The 21144-nt window shown below is 42.8% G+C and overlaps 1 protein-coding gene across 1 annotated transcript in view; it reads left to right on the forward strand.

Moving 5' to 3' along the window:
- The first annotated feature begins 510 nt into the window (after positions 1–510).
- The window catches only part of ppargc1b (PPARG coactivator 1 beta), a 145523-nt gene continuing 124889 nt past the window's right edge, over positions 511–21144 (forward strand). The window contains exon 1 of the mRNA XM_008104657.3: positions 511–746. Coding sequence (XP_008102864.2) covers positions 669–746 — 78 coding nt within the window. The 5' untranslated portion in view covers positions 511–668. The remainder of the gene's footprint in view (positions 747–21144) is intronic.

Consider the following 21144-nt stretch of genomic DNA (forward strand, 5'->3'; position numbering starts at 1 on the left):
CAGGGCTTTAACTCACTAAGCCACCGTGGGCTCCTGATGATAATGACGTGATCACCTTTCGTGCCTCATCACACTACAGCATGAATCCACTTTAAATCCGTTTTCTGCCTCCTGCAGAATTCTGGGGTTTATAGTTAAGTGAGGCCCAGGACCTGTCTGTTGAAAAGCCCCCTCCCTAAAGTGGATCCAAGCTCTAGTGTGAGGAGGCACACTAGAGCAGTTTGGCCCCACTTGAACTGGCCAGGCTCAACGCTATGGCTTCATGGGAGTTGTGGCTTCACAAGGTCTTGAGCCTTCTCTGCCTCACCGAAGTGCAACTCCAAAAGCACTGAGCCAGGGCAGTGCAAGTCGCGCAGGATGAGCCCCACAGTTCAGACGCAGTGGGAGCGCCTTCCTGGCCGTCCCTCCTCCCGCGAGCCCATCCTCCGCCGCGCCCCCGCGGAGGCCCCTCCCCTCCCCGAGGCCCCGCCCTCTCCCCGCGTGGCCCCTCCCCCTCCCCTCCGGCGGGCTCCGGGCCCCGCCTCCCGCTCTGCTCCTCGCCGGCTTGGCTGGGCTGGTTCCTGGCTGGCTGGCTGGCTGGCTCTGAGGCGAGGGCTGTTGCCGCATGCTGCTGCTGGGTGCCGCCGCCGCCGGAGAAGGAGGAGGAGGAGGGAGGAAGAAGCGGGAACATGGCGGAGCCGGACTGCAGCGCGCTTCTGGACGAGGAGCTCTCCTCCTTCGTCTTCAACTATCTCACCGACAGCCAGGTAGGCAGGCAAGGAGGGAGGGAGGGAGGGAAGGAAGGAAAGGCGCCCCGCATCCTCCGGTCAGGATATGTGTCTGCGGCCCCGCGCGGCAACGTGGCTTCCCATCCATCTATCCATTTCTCCATCCAGACCTCCGGAGAAGACGGGCTTCTCAAGGGCTACCCCCCTGCCTGGCGAGCCCGGCTTCCTGTTGAACCAGACCGGCGAGCGTGTCCCTCCTGTGTGTGCCTCGGGCTTGAACGGAGCTGACATATCTGGAGACACGTGGGACCCGGAGGCTTCTGCTTCTCTCCTCGCCTTCAGGGGGGAGGGAGGGGAGCGGTTCCCACGCGCGGAAGCGGGAAAGGCGAGAGGCAGCCGGCCGGCCGGCCCGGGAACGGAACGCTTCCCTTTCCACGCGGCGCACGTGGAGCCGAGCCGGGTCACGCTGCCTCTGCCTCCAGCTCCCGGCGCCTTTCGGGGTCGCCTCCCGTCCGCCCGTGGCGCCTGCTTCCCCTGGATGTTGGGGAGCAGGAGGGCGCGGGAGGGGCTTCACTGCGCCCCCCGCTCCCGCTCCGTCGCCTTCCTCAGAGGCCGGAGTTCAGCCTCTTCGTGGGGCCGCCAGGAGCGCCGAGGAGAGGAGCCCTTCCTTCAGGGAGGCCTCCCGGGTGCCTCTGCCCCCCTCCGGGACCTCAAAGCAGATGTTGGGTCCTGGGTGCGAGTCCTGCGCTTTTGCGGGTTCTCTGCCTTCAGCTTTGATAGGAGCCGCGGTGGCGCAATGGGTTAACCCAGGCATGGGCAAACTTCAGCCCTCCGGGTGTTTTGGACTTCAACTCCCACAATTCCTAACAGCCGGTAGGAATTGTGGGCGTTGGAATCCAAAACACCCGGAGGGCGGACGTTTGGCCATGCCTGGGTTAAACCCTTGTGAACTGCTGACCTGAAGGTTGGGTTGCTGACCTGAAGGCTGCCGGTTCGACTTCGCGAGATGGGGTGAGCTCCCGTCTGTCAGCTCTAGCATACGAGGACATGAGAGAAGCCTCCCAGTAGTAACACATCCGGGCGTCCCCTGGGTAACGTCTCTGTAGACCGCTAATTCTCTTACATCAGAAGCGACTTGCAGTGTATCCTCAAATCGCTTCTGACACGATTGGGGGAAAAAAAAAGCTTAGGAAGGAGATGGGGAAAGAGGGTTTCCTTATAGCTTCCTGAAAAGAACACTGGACATTTCTGCCCATTTTTGGACCCAGTTGCAGGCTCAAAACAGATGTAGAGTGGGTTTTTTTTGGATGGGGGAGAGTCCTGGGTGCTTATTAACCATCAGCTTTGCATGGCAGGGGGTTAGACTGGATGGCCTTTGTGGTCTCTTCGAATTCTAGGATTCTAAGGGCTAGTAAGGTTTTTCGTGTCAGGAGCGCCTTGAGAAACGAGTCGCTTCTGGTGTGAGAGAATTGGCCGTCTGCAAGGACGTTACCCAGGGGACACCTGGATGCTTGATGTTTTACCATCCAGTGGGAGGCTTCCCTCATGTCCCCGCATGGGGAGCTGGAGCGGACAGAGAGAGCTCAACCCGCTCTCCGGATTCGAACCGCCGACCTGTCGGTCAGCAGTCCTGCCGGCACAAGGTTTTCAGCCATTGCGCCACCGAGGGCTCCAGGCTAGTAAGTGAAGAGGAGAAGGACTCCCAAGAAGCAACTTTGGAAATGCGTGCCTCCTTTGCAGGCTCAAAACCAATTAGGGTGCTTTGTGGGGGGGGGGGGGGGGTCCTGTGCGTGTTATTGCTGCCTCTCTACCCGGGGGAAAGAGGGGCAGGCGAGCCAGTCTCCCGGCGAGCCCCTCGGGGAAGGCCAGCCCCTTCGGGACCAGCGCTGGGCGGGCTCCAATCAGGTGGCGGCTCTCTTGGCAGCGCCGGCCTGGTCACGAGCCCGTGCTGCTTGGGAAGGCGGCCGCGGGAGGCATTCCTTTCCCGGGGAGGAAAAGCCTGCCCGAAGCCACCAGGCATCCATCACTCAAGCCCTGAGCCCACGGCGGCGGCTGCCAAGACTTTTCCATGGGGGGCATTGCCCACCCCAGCCTCCCTCTTCCGCACTTGCTCTCCGTTTCTTTTGCACAGATTACTCAACAGCGGCTTTAATTTGGGATGTGGCGCATGCCACTCGTTCATGCTTTGATTTATTTTGTGCCCGAAACAGGCAAATCGGCTTTGTTTGGGTCCCAAACAAGCCCCCGCCTCCTGGGCTCGCTGGGTCCGAGCCGTTCCCAGCGGAAGGGTGTTTATGGGCCGGATGAAACCGGGCTGGACCTGCTCCAGACCAGGCTCGGCCCCCTCCACTCCAGTTTGCCTCGGGACAACCTTGGTGTGCGGGGAGGGGGCTCAATGGGAGATGTGGACAGCTGGGATGAAAGCAGAAAGGGCAAAGATGTTTTGCAAACAGGCGTTTGTATTTTCTGCCTTGCACAGTGTATTTACATAATGCTGACTAGGAAGCCTGAAGGGAACAGTGGAAAACACATTGAGACAAAAATAAAAGGTTTATAAGATTGCATAAAGCACCCTGGGTGCCTTCTGAAGTCTTATGAAATATTATGGTTTCATGATGTGCACTACTCTGGAGGACTGAGATATATCTGGCCTTTTGAAATACAAGATTTTCCAGGCATAGTTATGTGAAGAGAAAGTTGAGCATTGTATATTGGGTTTGAAAGGCCCAGTGAGTGGAAATTTCCTGAAAATCTGTGATTGACATAGTTGAGACGGTGTATTGTCGAGTGCTTTCATGGCCGGAATCACTGGGTTGCTGTGAGTCTTTTGGGCTGTATAGCCATGTTCCAGAAGCTTTCTCTCCTGACGTTTTGCCCTTATCTGTGGCAGGCAACCTCAGAGGTTGTGAGGTGTGTCATACAGCCCAAAAGACTCACAGCAACCCATAGTTGAGACAGTCTGTGTTGCTGGTTGCATTATTGCTAATATAGTTATTGCTCCCAGTTAACTAGCACCTATTGGAATGTACTTTCTGGGTGCTACCAAAAATTGCCCTAATACTATACTCAATAATATATCATACTATGCACTTTGGATTGACTAGATATTAGCATTGAAGTACAGTCATTAAAAGCAAATTAGGACAAATAAGCATAATGTATCACAGTTTTACTGTATTATAAAAACAGATTTGTGAATACAGTATGCAATTCTACTTAAAATTTTGCCAGTTGCATGAGTTTTGGTTAATGCATAATCTACTATGTATATAAACATTTAACATTGCTCATTACTTGAAAATTCTTTTTTAAAAACCTTTTAATTAGTTCTCTTCTCTTTCTCTGCCTATGTTCAAGGGTTAAAGTCTGGAGTAGAACTGAGCCTGGCATGTGATTTCTTTGGAAAAATGATTCAGGTTGTAAATGTGCTTTGCACTTGTACCTTGACCTCTGACGAAATGGTAGAGAAGGCGCCAGCTTGGGCCACTGTCACATGCTTCGCTTGGCAATAGTGAGGTGGTTCCTAGGCTTGGCTTGTGACTTTCCTCCCTCCCTGTTGTTACTACTATACTATACTATACTATCCTCTCCTTATCACTGGGCTGCCTCTGAGTTTCCAGTGAAGCTGCTTCGGCAAGCAAATCCTGCCTTGTCCCCCGGTGTGTCATAGCCGCAGATCACATTATCCTAAGAAGCTAAAGTGTCAGAATGTGATGAGATAATGAATATCATTCATGTCTTTTAATGGAGACTCCTGCAGGATTTGGGGCTGCCCCCTCTTTCCTGTCTTTGAAGCAGCACTGCAGGAGAGTAGACCAAGGTGCTGAGAAATAGGACAGGTGACCAGTTTCTGCCTTAACTTCACCTTGATAGCTGTCTTGCATGGAGCGAAAGGATGTTTCTGAAAATGACTGCATTGCAACAGTTAGATATTAAGAGCCTTTTCTTCTGCAGCTTGGATGGTTCATCAAAAGGGGCTTATTGTGCAGCAGTGTGAAATGTATGATTTACACCAGCACAGTGCATTCTGGGCTTTTCATTTGGAGTTTGTGATCATTGTTGCTAATTCATCAGGTGTTGCAAAGTCTCAGGAATTCCTGGTATACGCTGCTGAGGAGATAAGAGCCAGAGACTTCAGTCTCCCCTGAAGAGCGAGGAAGCGGCTTGGCTCTTCCATTTTTCATTTGTTGAAGGAAAAATAAGAATGGTATCACAGGCCGCCACTTGGAGCTTCCCTGGGCAGTATTTCCTCTCTGTTTTCCCAGAGACTTGCTAACAGCTCAATTAATTAACGGTTGGAGACGTAAACTATTATTGACCAAAACAAAATTGTTTGTTTTCTCTCTGATGGTATGCACACATTTCCAGCTGTTTCATAGATCTGTGTAAATGCTCCTTTTGGCTTGTGTAGGCTCTCACTGTTGGAATGATTTTATTTCCTCCAGTTGATTAAGGCAGAAGTACGGTATTATTCCTGACAAAATAGAGCTTATTTCTTTTACAGAATAATAGTATACAGGTGTTTTAGAATATCTATGCTAACATCACTTCCCTGTTTGGTAAGAAGCGGAGAGCTATATTTTGTTTAGGTGAGTTTCCTCTATCTATGGCTCTGTGATTGAATGGAGAGAAGGGAATGGTTTGGGGTTTTTCATTTACATGGATGATTATAACATTATGATTCCACTTTAAGTGCCATGGCAACATCCTGTGGAATCCTGGAATCTGCAATTTAAGGAGATGTACTTACAGTTCTCAGCCAGGAAGCTACAGTGCCTCACCAAATGACAAACCTTTGTATATCAAGGGCTGCAGCCGTGGTGATTAAAGTGGAATCATGGCACTGTGTATTTGTGTAGTATGAAAAGACCTGTTTCAGATTTTCCAGACATGAAGAAATGTTTGGTGAAGTTGTCAAAACCAGCGTGTTCAAGTTCATCAGAGATATGATCACATCCATGTTTCAGCCAGCATCTGCCTTTGTCATTTGAAGGTACTCTGTGGGATGAAGATAGTGAACTTTCTGTAACTGTTGTTGATGCTCTTGATGTTTTATTGATCATTAAAAATATATACATGCATGAAAAATCCTGCTCTGTTGAACGTTTGTCCCTAAATTGAGTTTTCGTTTTCCTCCCATTCCTTACTAAAGTCATATACACAGTGGAGATGAAACACAAAACAAGAATAAAAAAATAAGAAAACAACCCCAGGTGTACATATCTCACATTATAAACATACTTTACAAACACTACTAATTACAATTTTGAGTAATCATTCATATTGCTTTACAACCTGGTGTAGAGCAAATGGCATGTAGACTCCACGTATAATGCTCAGAAAAAGCATCCCAGGTTTTCTCAAATGTACCCAGGTTTTCTTATCTCATATTGACCCAATGTTTTGAAGCTGCCTGTTGAAACATTTCCTCATCTTTTTCAGGGCCTTACGCTTCCAGTCCTTTGGTATGTGGTAGACCTTCCCGATTTCTTCCTTATTTTTCTGACAGAGCTCTGTTGAATGCAGCGGGACTTACTTCTGAGAATAAATGCCCTAAAGACAGCAGGTCCTATCTAATTTTGGAAGTTAAATATGGTCAGCCCTGGTTAGTATTTGGATAGGAAACTACCAACAAATATGAGATTTTGTTGGGTATATTTCAGAGGAAGAACCCAGCAAAACCACTTCTGAGTATTTCTTGTTTAAAAAATCCCTATGAAATTCATGGGGTTTCCATAAGTTAACAGATAAGTTCAAGATGCACACACATCTTTTCTTAATGTGGAATATCATGTTTTCAGATGCCAGCAACAAAATGAAACAAAGTAATTAATTTAACATTAAGTATAATAAATATAGAGATCTAATTGTGCCACATCAAAATGAGAATAGAGGAAAGTATGTTTGAGCTTCCTGTGTGTTCTCAAATGACCTACCAGCAGAAAACTTAGCATGCCAAGATTAAATTCCATTGAACATAGTAGGATTTCTTCTCTAAGTGTGTACAAGATTTAGGCATAATGTTGAAATTATGTACTTTGTATGGCATTATATTGTAACTGAAACATGATCTAGTAGTCTTTTCAACATGGACCCTACTAAAAGAGGTGTGAATTTAATGCTTGACAGCTGTATAGATTTGAATCCTCTGTTTATTTAGTGTGGGCAGAAGCCATGAGTTTTCTTCCATAGACCCAATCAAGCGAGACCTTCTTGCAGCTGGGGTATTCAAAGGATTAATATTTCAAATTTAGTATTTTTGGATTTTTCTTCTCCCTGGCTTTTTAGTGAGACAGCTGTCAGGTGAATCAACTACAACACTGACACTATTGACTAGAAGCTGGTTGACAAAAAGTGCCAAACATAGACAGTGGCAGTTTACTAAAAGAATATAATTCGATGTTTCTTCTTCTGTGCTTTAGGTCAGAAGAGTAGCAACAATACTGTTAACACTTGGAACCTCATCACATTAGGACCCCCTCCACACAGCTGTATAAAATCTCACATTATCTGCTTTGAACTGGATTATATGGCTATGTGAACTCAGATAACCCAGTTCAAAGTAGATATTGTGGATTATCTGCCTTGATATTCTGTGTTATATGGCTGTGTGGAAGGGCCCTAGGAAATACGCAATTTCTATCAGTATGTATCCCATAGTTTTTTTCTGACTGAATGCATACTGAATGCAGACGGAATACATACTGACTCCATCACACCCAAATACTATGGTTCTTACCTTCAGAAAATGCTGCATTTTGTCCCATCACACCTTGGAAGCCTGGCTTCTCCCAATCCATTCGAAAGACTCCTTATGACACTCTTTTAAAAAAAAAAAACCCAATTCTAAATCTGCGTAGCCTCCAAGTCCTGAACTACCGCTCTTGTGAGATTTTGCAAACATACTAGCATCCCCACAGTAAAGGCATTCTAAACTTTTAAAAAACATAATGAGGTAAAGCAGCCATTCTTGATTTCTTTAGTCCCAGAGAGCTTTCTACTTCAACTTCCTAAACAGAAATGGTGGCCGCTTCCATCATGATCAGTCCGGGGTCATGAGACTTCTCCCACCAACACATCCCCAAATTTCAAGTTCTATCATTGCTGATGGAATGCATACTGATTTCCCAATCACATAGAAAAACAGCACTCCAGCAATGGAAAACTGCATAGTACTTCAAATACTATTATTACAATCCCATCTGGAAATACTACATTTCTATGATGTTTTGCAGACAGATTTCGACGGATTACTAATAAAATGGGGCAAATGTCATGGAAATCATTCTCAAACAGTCTCGGAAGTGGAATATTTCCTAATGTGATGAGGTCCTAAGGCTCATCTTTGCAGAATAAAGTGATCTTTCTGGTTACTAGTGACCAGAAAACAAGGAAATGGTGGTTTTAAGCCATGCAAGACATTAGCCAAGCAACAATTTCTAGAGTTGGCTTGCGGTACTGCTTTGAATGGTAGGCATTCATGGGTGTGAATTTCCCTTAATTCTAAGGACACTAGGGTCCCTGTCAATAATGTGAAACCTACACAAAGGGGTTATTGTGAGTATTATCTCATTGAGAAAACCCATTATCCAGATTTATAAGCAGCTGGTTGTGAGTATTCAAGCACATTCATTTTTGAAGGATGTTCAGAAAAGCTTTTTTGCCCCTGCAACTGTTTCCTAGACTATATTGGACCATCTTGATGGTTTTGTATTTGCATTGGGGTTTTGGCCACCAGTTTGTATAACGCACAGATGTGAAATAGCTGTGTCAGAGGGGAGTGCTACAGACTAAGAAAAGCCATGAATATATTGCCAAAGGGTTAATTTTGTAGATAAAAGAGATCATGCATTACCTAAGGCCCATAAATCATTTCAAGCCCCCTTCATATTAATCCGGGATTGTACTCACAGGCCCTTTCATTCATACTGAGTTGCTACTAGCTGAGATGGGTTTAGAAACAAGAAGATAAATTCATGTTGATTCATGCATTTCTGGTAGTCATAATAGATGGATCCTCCATTATTCAGAGGCAGATAGCCTCGCAGCATTATTTTATTCATAAGGACACATATATATCCTGACTTTGTCTGCACAGCAAGCAATAGATACCTTGCCACAACAACAACGGCCTAACAATAACGACGTATTTTATAAGAAACAGTAATTCATATAGAGCACAAAAGCTGTAATACAATAAAATATGCCATCTGAAACATGATGTATACGATTATAAACCAAGCAGCAAAAGCTTGAAATGCACTGTTGGGGTCGCTTGATAGATGGAGAGTTATTCCATAAGCTGGATACAACAGACAAAAAAAATGTCCTTTTCTGCCGGGTTGTCCAGGGAGGCCAGAGTTTGATCAAAATTCTCCCTCCACCCATAGCTTCCAGCATTCCCCAGCTAACATGGGGATACTGGGAGCTAGTGCCCAAAGGGTAACAATCTTGTACCAAAACACATTTGTCAGTTTGCTCTAAGTCACACCAAGTATGCCCCCCCCTTTATCTCCTGCTTTTTCTCTCCATACAGAGACTCAAAGTGGCTTTCTTACCTTTTTGTAAGAGTCAGAATGTTCACCAGAGCTTTCCCACCAGAGTATACAGTCAATGATTTTCAGTTTTGTGTATGCGAGATGTTTATTGGGTAATTTGAATTCAAATGCAAATTGAATTCAAATTCAAATGTGAAGCCAATTGATTTCTCAGCCATCCCTGTGTTTTCACAAAGCTGTTTTTCCAGTGACCAAGAGAGTAGACACTTGGTTGGAAGGAAGTCTAGCAAGAAGTGAATGCCCGTATCTGATGTGATCATTGCAGAAGGATGTATGGGAATGGGTATTATGTGTGGCCTATTTTGAATAACAGAAATCTAAACAATGGTGGTAGTTATACATCTCCCAGTTCCTATCTTATTGTAATGTGAGATGGGGTGAAAGCTCTGGGTTGCTAAAGTACTTTTTCTCCTTCATTCTTTCTGTATCTGGGCAGTGTGATGTGTTTCCTTTTCATTTGGTGCTCAGGGAAGCAATAAAAGATGGCTTAGCCTAAAATTGGAGCCTCCAGCATTGGCAGTAACATGAGTGCAGGCCCAGTTACTTTTAATTAAGATGTTTTTCCATTCACCCCCCTTCTCTAGCCTGGAAAGTTATGAATGTACTGCCTGCCGTAGCACAACCAATGAACAGCCTGGGAAAGATGAATCTTTTGCAAGCAACCCTCTTGGGTTAGAAAACTCAGATCCTCTTTCATATTTGGGATAGTAGTAGATTCTGCTGGTTCTGTGGTCCTATTGCTTGCTTCTTCCCTACTACAGTCTTTATTCTTAAGCCTAGTCACTTAAAAATGATTTCACTAAAGTCTGTTCAATTGACCTCTGAGTAAATGTAGTCAGGACTGTAAAAGAGTTGCAAGTTGCAGTCCTATGCGGAATCAATGAGGTGCAAATAAACTCAGTTGATGGCCAAATGAAATAACCTCTCTCTGTTGAATAACATTGGCTTATTTCTTGGTGAACTTGCCCAGGGTTTAGTCAAGCTATTTTTAAATATAACTCTGCATAATTATCTCTTTTTAAAAATTTAAGTGTTTATTTATAAAGACATTTACATACTGCCTTTGAGCACCTCCATAAGTGCCCTCAAGGTGGTTTATAACAATAACATAAAATACAAGAAAGAAAAATGAGACCATAGAAACAAACAAAAGATAGCACAATTAACAGACAAATTAACAATACTGAAACCTGGTAATATATTATGCTCACATTAAAAAATGTGGCCGCAACAGTCCACGGGGCTACCGACTACGGCTACTTTTGGTTTCATTTGGCTACACTTGGAGCGCAGAGAGGCAGCCTCACCCTGCATAAGGTTTTTCTGTGAGCTCTGTCTGTTGAGCCAGTCAGAACAGAAGAACGCCGTGAAGTGTCTTTAGCCAAGCTGGGCCTCCATTTTTCTGTTGCAAGCAGGCTTCTGAGAGAGACAGATCATGCTGCAGTCCCTGGTTATCTAAATTCTCAGTGCTGCTCGCAACTCTGCATTGCTTGCTTTGCTTTTTGACTCAAATAATAAATAAGCATTTGCTTTTTTCATACTTAAGAAACTGCCACCAATGGTTCCTTTCACTCAACACAAGCTTCAAATGTGGGGTAGAGGTATCTTGCCATTTCTAAAGCCACCATAAAATGCGGATGTAATTTATATATATATTTTAAGAATACTCCTTCAGGTGGTATAGCTCCTACTGAAATAAGTGTTTAAAAAGGGTGCCTTAACTCAGTTTCACTGAAAGGGTTTTGAGGAGAAACAATGCCAAAAAAAAGTGGTTTCTTCAGTCTGGTGCCTTAAACCCAGGCGTTATTGAAGGATCTGAGGAGAACGGATCCCAGAAAGGGTGGTATTTTAAGTCTGATGCCTTAAACCAGGGGTCCCCAAACTAAGGCCGGGGGGGCCGGATTCAGCCCTCCAAGGTCATTTACCTGGCCCCCGCCCTCAGTTTTATAATATAATATTTTTATATCAGTTTTAATAATATAATATATTGTATATACATATAATATTGATAATAATCTTATGTTATACAATATAATACTAAAAGTAATACCATATAATAATATTAATTATATGTTATATATTACATATTATATAATAGTATAGTGGTATAGTTCAATATAGTAATATATAATGCTAATATTGTGTTATGCTAATAATATAATATATTGTATGTACATACAGCTGCTCTGAGAAGGGTGGGATATAAATGTAGTAAATAAACGCAGTAAATAAATAATTAATTTTAGACTTAGGCTCGGCCAAATTCTGACATGACTTGAAGGCACACAACAACAACAACAATCCTAATTAACTTGACTATCTCATTGGCCAGTAGCAGGCCCACACTTTCTATTGAAATCCTAATAGGTTTATGTTGGTTAAAATTGTTTTCATTTTTAAATATTGTATTGTTCTTTCGTTTTTGTTGTTGTTGTTGCCCTGCAAATAAGACATGTGCAGTATGCATAGGGATTTGTTTGTATTTTTTTTTTCAAATGATAATTCGGCCCCTCAACAGTCTGAAGGATTGTGGACCGGTCCTCTGCTTTAAAAGTTTGGGGACCCCTGCCTTAAATTCAGGTCTTATTGAAGGATATAAAGGAAAACATTGTCAGAAAAGGTGGTTTCTTAAATCCGATGCCTTGAACCCAGTTCTTATCGAAGTATCTGAGGAGAAACAATGCCAGAAATAGTGATTTCTTAAGACCGATGCTCTAAAAATGACTGAAAGGGGAGCCTGAGAAGTTCTCCCATTGCCGTGAATGGGCTGGATCTTCCTGGATCTTTCAGCTGCCGGATTGAAAAATGGAATTCTGCCTGCCTGAATTCAGGAGGTCCCCAAAAATGGATCAGGGGGCTACAGAAATCCGAACAGCGAAAACGGCATGGGGTTTAGCTGAATGGCACACCCCTAGTATTAACTATGGTGAGCATTACAATTATTGAAAGCAGAGATTGTTACATTGCAAAACCTGAGGCATAGTTATGCAGTTATGGATCTGGGTTAGAATCCCTGCATAATTTCCATTTAAGAAAAGCAAAATCTACATTGAGAAGAGAAAGAGAATTACAAATTTGAGAGTAAAGGATATCCATGTTCAAAATGTTAGTTTTCATACTGGTGGATACCTGCTTCAACCTTTATATATCACCAGGTGCATATTTATCTCTAAAGACACCCACCAGCAGTTAAAATGGAAGAAATTTCTTTCCTTTTGATATCCAAATGAGGATACCTCCTTCAGAATTAGCACCACTATACTTAATAGTGCCCCTTTCTGACTAGACACACATAGGGAACTGAATAGTAATATCTCAAGAAGGCCTTCATACACTTTGTTGACATTTGTGGAGCACTAGAAGAACTCTTAATTGACCTTGTTGTTCTATGCCTGTCTGATTGAGGAAGGCTTGTAGTCTTCTTTTCTCTCAGTCTACCATCTTTGTTTTTGTCTAGAGAACATTTTCTTGGATAATGGCATTAGAATGTCATGTGAGAGTCAGCTACCCGAATGCCACTGCTCCAACTATAATGGAGTAGCTGCTCTCTTCTGGAGAGTACAATCGTGTGTCCACATTTGCAGTTTATTTACAGATTTGATTAAAGATGTTCCCTCTAGATATCCCAAGGTTCTCCAAAGCAATTCAATTTCAGTGAAAGTTTTCCATAGTGTTATAATGACAGATCTAGAAATCCCTAGAAAGGTATTTTTTTTGGATTAAAAAATAGCGATTTCCTTAGTTGTGGTTTTTTACTTTCACAGGGTTCCTGTGCCCTTAACCCCAGTGAATATGGAGGTTTGGCTGCATTGTGTCTCTACTTTAAGGTAGATAGAATCCTGGTAATGAAGTAATTAGGACCTGAGATTCAAATGTATTAATCACGCTGCTGTTTCTCAAACTCCACTGTTGTTCTAGTGGCTGGGTCACAAGAAAGTTGAGGAATATTGCTAGTTGTCTAGAGTTGTAAGGATTAGGTAGGTTTTTTTTTTTGCATAAAGAGAGCACAATTATTTGATTTATCAACTTTCAAAATTAATCCCTGAATAATATCAGAGCACTGAATAGAGATGTTTGTAGATTCTTGTACTTAATGTTGTTTGTATCACAGACATGAAAACTCTAGGGTGGTATTATAGTGGATTCAGCAACAGGATTGCCTCATATACTAGGTAGGTGTCCAGGTAAATTTGTCTTAACCACAACTCCATGATAGTGTATGGTGTATGATGTAAATGACACAATAGCAATTAGAGCTTGGAAAAGTTACTTTTGGAGTTATATCTTCCAGAAACATAAGTAGCCTTGCTGATTGAGTCATTGTGAGGGTTATAGTCCGGAGGAGTAAACATCTTCTAAGTTTTGTGGTTGGCACATAGCCGTGCATTTGGATGGAAGGAAAAGGGGTAACACAGTTACCACATAAGTCACACATCCTGAGATGAGACAACCCAACTAGTTGGATCAAAAGATAGCACTAGGCTCTTTAGACCACTGATCTTCCATTGACCTGATAAGGACACATTTTTTTCTTAAAAATCCTTTCGCGGGGCTGGTTTTAGGACTGGGATATAATTTTAAAGTTCAAGGTATTTATTTATTATTTGATAAATTTATATCCCGCCTTTCTCTGAGCACAGGCCCAAGGCGACAACAACAGAACAAAACATACAATACAAAGTTAAAACCACCAATTAAAATATCAATATTTGAAACAGCAAACACAATTAAAACCGTATGAACATAAAAACCAAGATAAAAACCCAGAGCCTCCACTACCACTTACTTGGTTTAATTAAATGCTTTCTCAAAAAGGAACTTCTTCACACCCTTCCGGAATGCCATTAAAGAAGGGACCAATCTTAATGCTTCAGACAATGTGTTCTATAGCATAGGGGCCACCCCCCAAAATGAGCCCTCCCTGGTCCTCTTAAAGTGCATGCCAGAAGGTGCCTGAGTTGATACCAAGGTCTCCCTGCTGGACCTTAGCTCTCTGACTGGATTGTATAAAGGGACACGGTGTCTCAAATAGCCTGGACCAAAACCATGTAGGGCTTTATAGGTTAAAACCAGCACCTTGAATTGGGCCCAGAAACAAATTGGCAGCCAGAGGAGTTGTCTCAGAGGGGTGCTATGTTTTCTGAGATCAGCTCCTTGTAGGAGCCTGGTTGCCGTCTTCTGCATAAATTGAAGTTTCCAAACACTTTTCAAGGGCAGACCCATGTAGAGCTCATTACAGTAGTCCAAATGGGATGTAACCAATGCATGTACTACAATGGCCAGGTCTGATTTCTCCAGGAACGATCGTAATTGGCATACAAGCTTTAACTGTGCAAATGCCGTTCCGGTGCACATGCTTTAACTGTGTAAAGCTAGAAGGATGTCGCTTTGGGTTTTGTCTCTCAGTGGGCTTTTATGCTGAGGAAGAGTAATTTCAGCTGTCACTGATTGAATTTGAAATCTGACCTTTAGTGGTGGGAGTGGGGGTGCTGGGAAATGCTGATACACCTGGAATTTAAGCATCCTGCCATGAAAGCAAAAGGAAGAAAGAACTTTCAGGCTGCATTGGAAATATACCAGGTGAATGTGTTCCAGTTGTGAGGGCAAATTCCTCCAAGTTAATCATTGTGGTCTTGATTACTGTAATTGGCTCCCTATGGGCAAATAATTTCTTTTGTAAAAAGACTCACTACCTGACCAAACCAAAGGCACCACTTGTAATGTCGTGCAGATCCTATCAATAGACATTACCCAGCATTCTTTCTAGGTGTGTAAATACAGAATGAGCAGCCATCCAGGACTGCAATTCCAGCTTCCCTCTGAAATGGTTATGTTAGCCAAGACTGATGTCTACTGCAGTCAATATTGCTAGACTGTAGTAGCCAGCAGACTATATATTATTCTGTGTTTTCTAGTTCAGGTCAAACACCAGCATTTATAACACAGCCAAAAACAAATCATCTTCAAAATTGGATAGATTGAACAGTTTTATTAACTATCTTGATGTTTCAGTGTTTTCCCCTGACACCACTGTTTACATGGAATAGCTCTCTGAAGTGGTTGGTGATGTAGTGCAGCTGTTCTAAAGGTAGCAATGGATGGGGGTTATACTCCAGCACATTTGACAGATTGCCGAACTGGGGAAGGATATTATCATGTATTGCCTTCTCCTTACAGTTAATGTCATTTTATGCCCTTTGCAGCTTTGGATAGCAGATCTCAAATATTAAGCTGGAGGCTTCTGATCAGACAGAATTGCGAAAGCCTGTCCTACCTTTTGACTCAAAATGATACTTAAGGTGTCATGATATACTCTACAGGGCCTAAAGTATATATTAAGCAAATTGAGATTGAAATTAAACAATAAACATTTGCTTCTCTCTTTCCTTCTCTTCAAATTAGGTGGTCTCAGTGAGACCATTCATTTACTTTGTTTGCAACTTTAACTAGTGGAACTTGTTCCAGTTTGGTTTTAGCTCAGGTTGCTAGTTCAAGAATTAAGTTTGGTACACTTAACCAGCGAATTCACATGAGCTGCATTTGAAGGATTCTGTTGGCATTACTCTTATTTTGAAACCTAAGTGGCTTAGTGCTTTAATTTTCCAGAGTACTCCAAGATTCATCATCAGAGGTTTGAGCACTTTAGAAAGCCTGCCCATGATTTACTTGGACTTATTCTTTTTTATGTAACACTAACACTGATTAGAATTCAAAGATGGGGCTGAAATGCATATAATAATAAAAGACTATTGGAAGTGTGAAACATAATTTTACAGAGCCCTCATTCTCCAAAGAAATCTAAATGAACCTGGAACCTCATAAAAAGCAATGTTGGTTTGGGAAAGTGTTTTTAAGAATAGGGGAGCTTGTGTTAAAAGAACAAATTCTTTAAATCTCTATCATATGATTAACACTGTCCTTCCTTTCCATGAGCAGGTACTGTATTCAGCCAGGTTTGGAATGGGAGCAGCGGTGGTGAATTCATCAGAGTGATGGATTTCAGGGTACAAGGAAAAACCAGCAGGTGTGACATTTGGGGACAGGAAGAAAATGAAGCAAGGCGAATGCCCTTCTGTGCCCTGATATTTGGGACACTGAGTACATTAAAAATATGTTTAGTTCATTTAATGGAAAGGGGAGTGGACTGCAGTTTGCCCTTTAAAAGCATGTCATAGAAAGAAATAGAAACCAATGAGTGCTATTTGTATTAGTTAGGGATGGCTAACTGCAACCATTGTGTCCTTCAGCTATTTGGCGGAATGGTTTAGAGGAGACAACAAGTGAGCGTCACCTTCAAAAAACTAAAACAAATCTTAGAAAGTTGATACGGTTTATTAAAATGTTAACTGTATCTTTGGGGCCAGCATGAGGTAATGGTTCGAGTGTTAGATTAGGTTTGTGTCTGCACTGCAGAATTATAGCAATTTGTCACCACTTTAACTGCAATGGCTCAAATGCTATTGAATTCTGAGATTTCTAGTTTTGTGAGATATTTACCCTTCTCTGTCAGAGAGCTCTTGTGGCACAACTATAAATCTCAGGATTCCATATAATGGAGCTTTGGTGTCAACTGCTATCATTGTGCGGTGTGGGCATCTAGGATACATTTACACTGTAGAAGTAATGCAGTTACATCACTTTAACTGCCATGGCTCAGTGTTATGGAATCAGGGGAGTTGTAGTTTTGTAAGGTATTTTACCTTCTCTGCCAAAGAGTGCTAATGTCTCACTAAGCTAGTACACCCACAATGCCCCAGGATTCTAAATCTTTGAATTTGAATCTTTGCTCATCTATGGAAATGCATTGGATGACGTTGGGCAATTCACACTCTCTTTCAGCCTCAGAGAAAGGCAAAGGCAAACCCTCTCTGAACAAATCATGCCAAGAAAACCTCATCATAGATTCACCTTAGAGTTGCTATGAATCAGAAATGATTTGAAGGCATAAAACAGCAGTAATTTCTATCCCGCATCCAAGAAGTGACATTGTAAGGCAGTGAAGAATAACAATTAGACCCATAAACATTAAAATACATTATAACCCAACCCAGAAATCAATTACAATTTGAATTAAAATAAAGAATATCTCTAGCACCAAAGCATGAATGTAGCAGTGATAAGGTACTAATAGTTTTTAAAGATAAAAACTACTAGTGAAATTAAAATCTTCTGCTTGTCCTGGAATGACAACAGAGTACTAAGCAAACTTCTCTCTGTGTTTGTTTGTGTATGTATGTATGTGAGATACTTTTCCCTTAGCAGTCGCCTCCTTCATTTTTTTGTGTGGCATTGGGAAGAAGGCTTTTGAAGGAGGTCTAGATAGATATAGCTGGAAGGAGGCAGCTTCTCGGGTAACCTGATCCCAGGCTTGCTAGTTCCTGTTTTAGTTGTGACACAGATTTCACCCACAAGAAGGTTTCATTGTTCATCTTTCCTCACTCTCATGCAGAAGCAGCTACAGCTGGAATGCCCTGAAACAATTTTTACTCAAGACGATAAGGAAACTGTCATTGGAGGATTTTAGCAAGAAGCTACACTGGGGAATACTGCATTTTTGTGTCACATGGGAGTGCTTTATACTTTCAGCTTTCAGGGTGGGTTAGCTGAAATATAGTGATCTGTTTCCTGGTTATCCAGGCAGTCAAACTGAGTAGGCATGTAAACTCAGCATTCCTGTCCTTGACATTGTGATGTGGGTGGTTGCATCCAGTGATTAAGTTTCTTCAATGCAAAAGTAGGGAGCCCTTAAGAGTGCTTGTTTTTACTTCTTCCCAAGAAGGCAGTCAGGTTCTACCAAATTATGCATAGAGTACTTAGTCACGGGATCATGCTGTGCAGTTGCCACTTGCTTTTGTGAGTCCTGGAGAATGTTCAAGTAAACCCCTGATCTTTCTGATTCCTCATGGATTGGCTCAGGATAACCATGTTGTTTCTCCCTGATTCAGGAAAAAGTATGGTTTGATTCTATTGACACTTATCTGCCCCCGGCCAGGGCCGTAGCCAGAAAAAAATTTCAGGAGGGATTTTGAAAATTTCGGGGGGGGGGGGGGGTTGAACACCTGACCCCCCCGCGCCCCCCCCCCCTGGGGTTCAGACCTGTCAATATCTGCTTGAGATAGTGCCTGGAGGGACTCTTAATGTTTTATGTCTCATAGACTTAGCATGGGGATTTGGTTAACCAGTTAAAATTCATGAGTAAACCAGGTTTTTTTTCTTAACCTGAAAAATTTCGGGGGGGGGGGGGTTGAACCCCTAACCCCCCCCCCCCTCGCTACAGGCCTGCCCCCGGCATACTCCTTTCCACCACATTTTCAGTAACCAATGAGGGTGTCTCTGTCTACACAGTGCCTCTGAATTGGAGAAGAATTTCTGGGGTGTAATATGTTTCTCTGTGTGTGGTAATTCTTCATGGTTAAGGCAGTGTGAGTCATCAAGGTTACAAACATTTGTGGCTGCAGGAATAGCCACCTTCATGCTACTGTAATGCCTTCTCATCAAACGTTGTGTTTGGTGCTCAAATGGAACAGTGACATTTACCCTTTTCTTTCTTCTAAGCAACCCAAAGGTCCATTCTTTTTTCCTTTTGTCTGCCCCCTCTTTTTCTTATTACTTCTCACCTTGGAATTGATTCCTTCTTGGTCTCCCTTTTCTCTCTTTATTGTTTATCTTAAAAAATTATCTTTGCTTCCACCAACAGCAGAAACCCAGAGTAAACAGATTTTTACTCTCTTCCTCTTCCCACCCTCCAGGGATTAGTATACAAAGAGAGTGAACCTACCTCCATGATTTAAGGCACTGTGAAAGAATGAGTTGTTATGCCATCTCACACTGATTTTGAGACCCAAAGAGTAGGAGAAATTGTGATTGCTTCTTAGGGTTTGCTTCCCTTTGCCAGTTGTTCTGCAAGTAGATTTCCCAAATTTGGGGCCCTCCAGACGTATATAGTTAGCCTTCCATATATATAAATTCAACCATCAATCACTTGAAAATATATCATCTCCCCCAAAATTCCCAAAACAAATCTTGATTCCCTCCCCATTTTATACAAGGGATACCATTTTACTACATTATTGCACATAATGGGATTTCAACATCCACAGATTTTGATATCCATGAGGGATCTTGTCACCAAAGCCCAGTAGATTCCAAGGGCTCATTGTAGTACTGCATCTCTCATTGTTCCCATCGAGCTCCTTTCCCCCAATGAGAAACTGTTGTTGGGAAATATCTCATCACTTTCAAAGCCACAGATATGCATTCCAAATCCTGATAAGGTAGTTTTGTTTTATTCTCATTTCTCAAAAAATGAATTGCATTAATGGTATTCACAAGTCTTTAGCGGTTCCATTAGAGATCAGACTAACCATATCCGCTGGTTGCCTTGTCCGTAGGGTCATGAATCTGCTCTATGTTGTTGATCTGAACTTTTCAAGAAGTTATCTAAGGTGTAGGTTCAGCAACTCAGAAATATTCTTTGAAGTTCAGACTCAAACCTAAAGTGGATCCAGGACCTCACTGAAATGGAATTATTTTGTTACCACTTGGAAAATGTGAAGAGAATGCAAGTGCGGTAATAGAGGGGTGGGATCTACACACTTGTCAGAAGTTTACAGCAAGTGAGTAAAACCATGCAAGGAGCCTTCTTCACTAGCTGAAGTGGGGGGGGGGGGTGACTTTTCTTGGGAAATTTCTTGGAGCAGAGATTTTATTTGTTGTAAAATACCTGTTGGTAAAGGTCTGTGATGTCTGGGGCCTTTTGTTCATCACGCTGATCCTTTTTCTTTTTAAGCATGCAGTATGTCTTTCTTTTATTATCTGGTTTCTTTTGCTCTTAGGACTGTTTGTATTTAATCGATTTCTTTAGAAACTGAGGTATGCACTAAATCCCCTGTGGAAGCAATCTACTGCAGTGGGCTGATGCTGATTGGGATTTGACCCATATGCTCTCAATTTTGGTCCAAGACCTATGGCTAGCTGTTTTCTCTGGAGAGAAGCCTCATTTGATTGTGCATACGTGCCAGGGCAGTAAGAGCGACTGCCAAGAGGCACACCATTGGCTGCCTGAAGCTCTCCACCTATCTCTCTAAATGTGTGTGTGTATATATATAGAGAGAGAGATACCCTCTTTTGTGGCACAGATACTTCGGCGTTCCCAATTTAGTCCCTGTTATTCATTTAAACTGTACAAAGTGCTAGCTGATTGGTCTTGTGATTTGGTCTCTGGCCGGCTGGAACATGCACAGGATAAGCCTTGCTCTCAATTTTCCACAGGGATGCTGAGGATCCCTTGGTTACTTGACTGTTTAGCTCTGTGATTTCTCCATTGTTGCCTTTTAAAGGCATTGGTTTGTTACGAAAGGAAAATATGCTCAGAGTTTTGATTCTGCATAGCTTGTGGGCCCCATGTGGAGTGTTCTCTCTTCCCCTCTCTCACACTCTCTTCTCCCTTCTTTCCTTCCCACTCCTAACGTAAAGAATTGCCACACCGTGTGCTGTTTTGCCTTTCTATTGAGGTTCTTCCATGCTTGTTTTCTAATTTATTCACCCCCTAACAGTGTAGTGTACCATTGCTGTTGAGCTGCACTGCTGTGTTTTGCAAAGTATGCAGAGGATTTCATACAAATCTGGGCACATTCAAACTGATGGATGTTGAGAACTATCAGGTGCAGTAACCTAAGGTTGTGCTTTATTTATTTATTTTTTTGCTTCTTTTTGTTTGTGGTGGCAATTTATTAGTTTCCCCCCAGCCACTTTCTCCTCTCACCAACAATGAAGAACACATTGGAATGAACTCCTTACACACGTGATTTCACTGCCTGGAAGTGACCATTAAGTCTGTGTCATTCCCTTTCCTATTTAAACACAAGTGGATCTCCTGA

Source organism: Anolis carolinensis, chromosome 2 (genome assembly GCF_035594765.1).
Source record: "Anolis carolinensis isolate JA03-04 chromosome 2, rAnoCar3.1.pri, whole genome shotgun sequence".
Classification (NCBI taxonomy): Eukaryota; Metazoa; Chordata; class Lepidosauria; order Squamata; family Dactyloidae; genus Anolis; species Anolis carolinensis.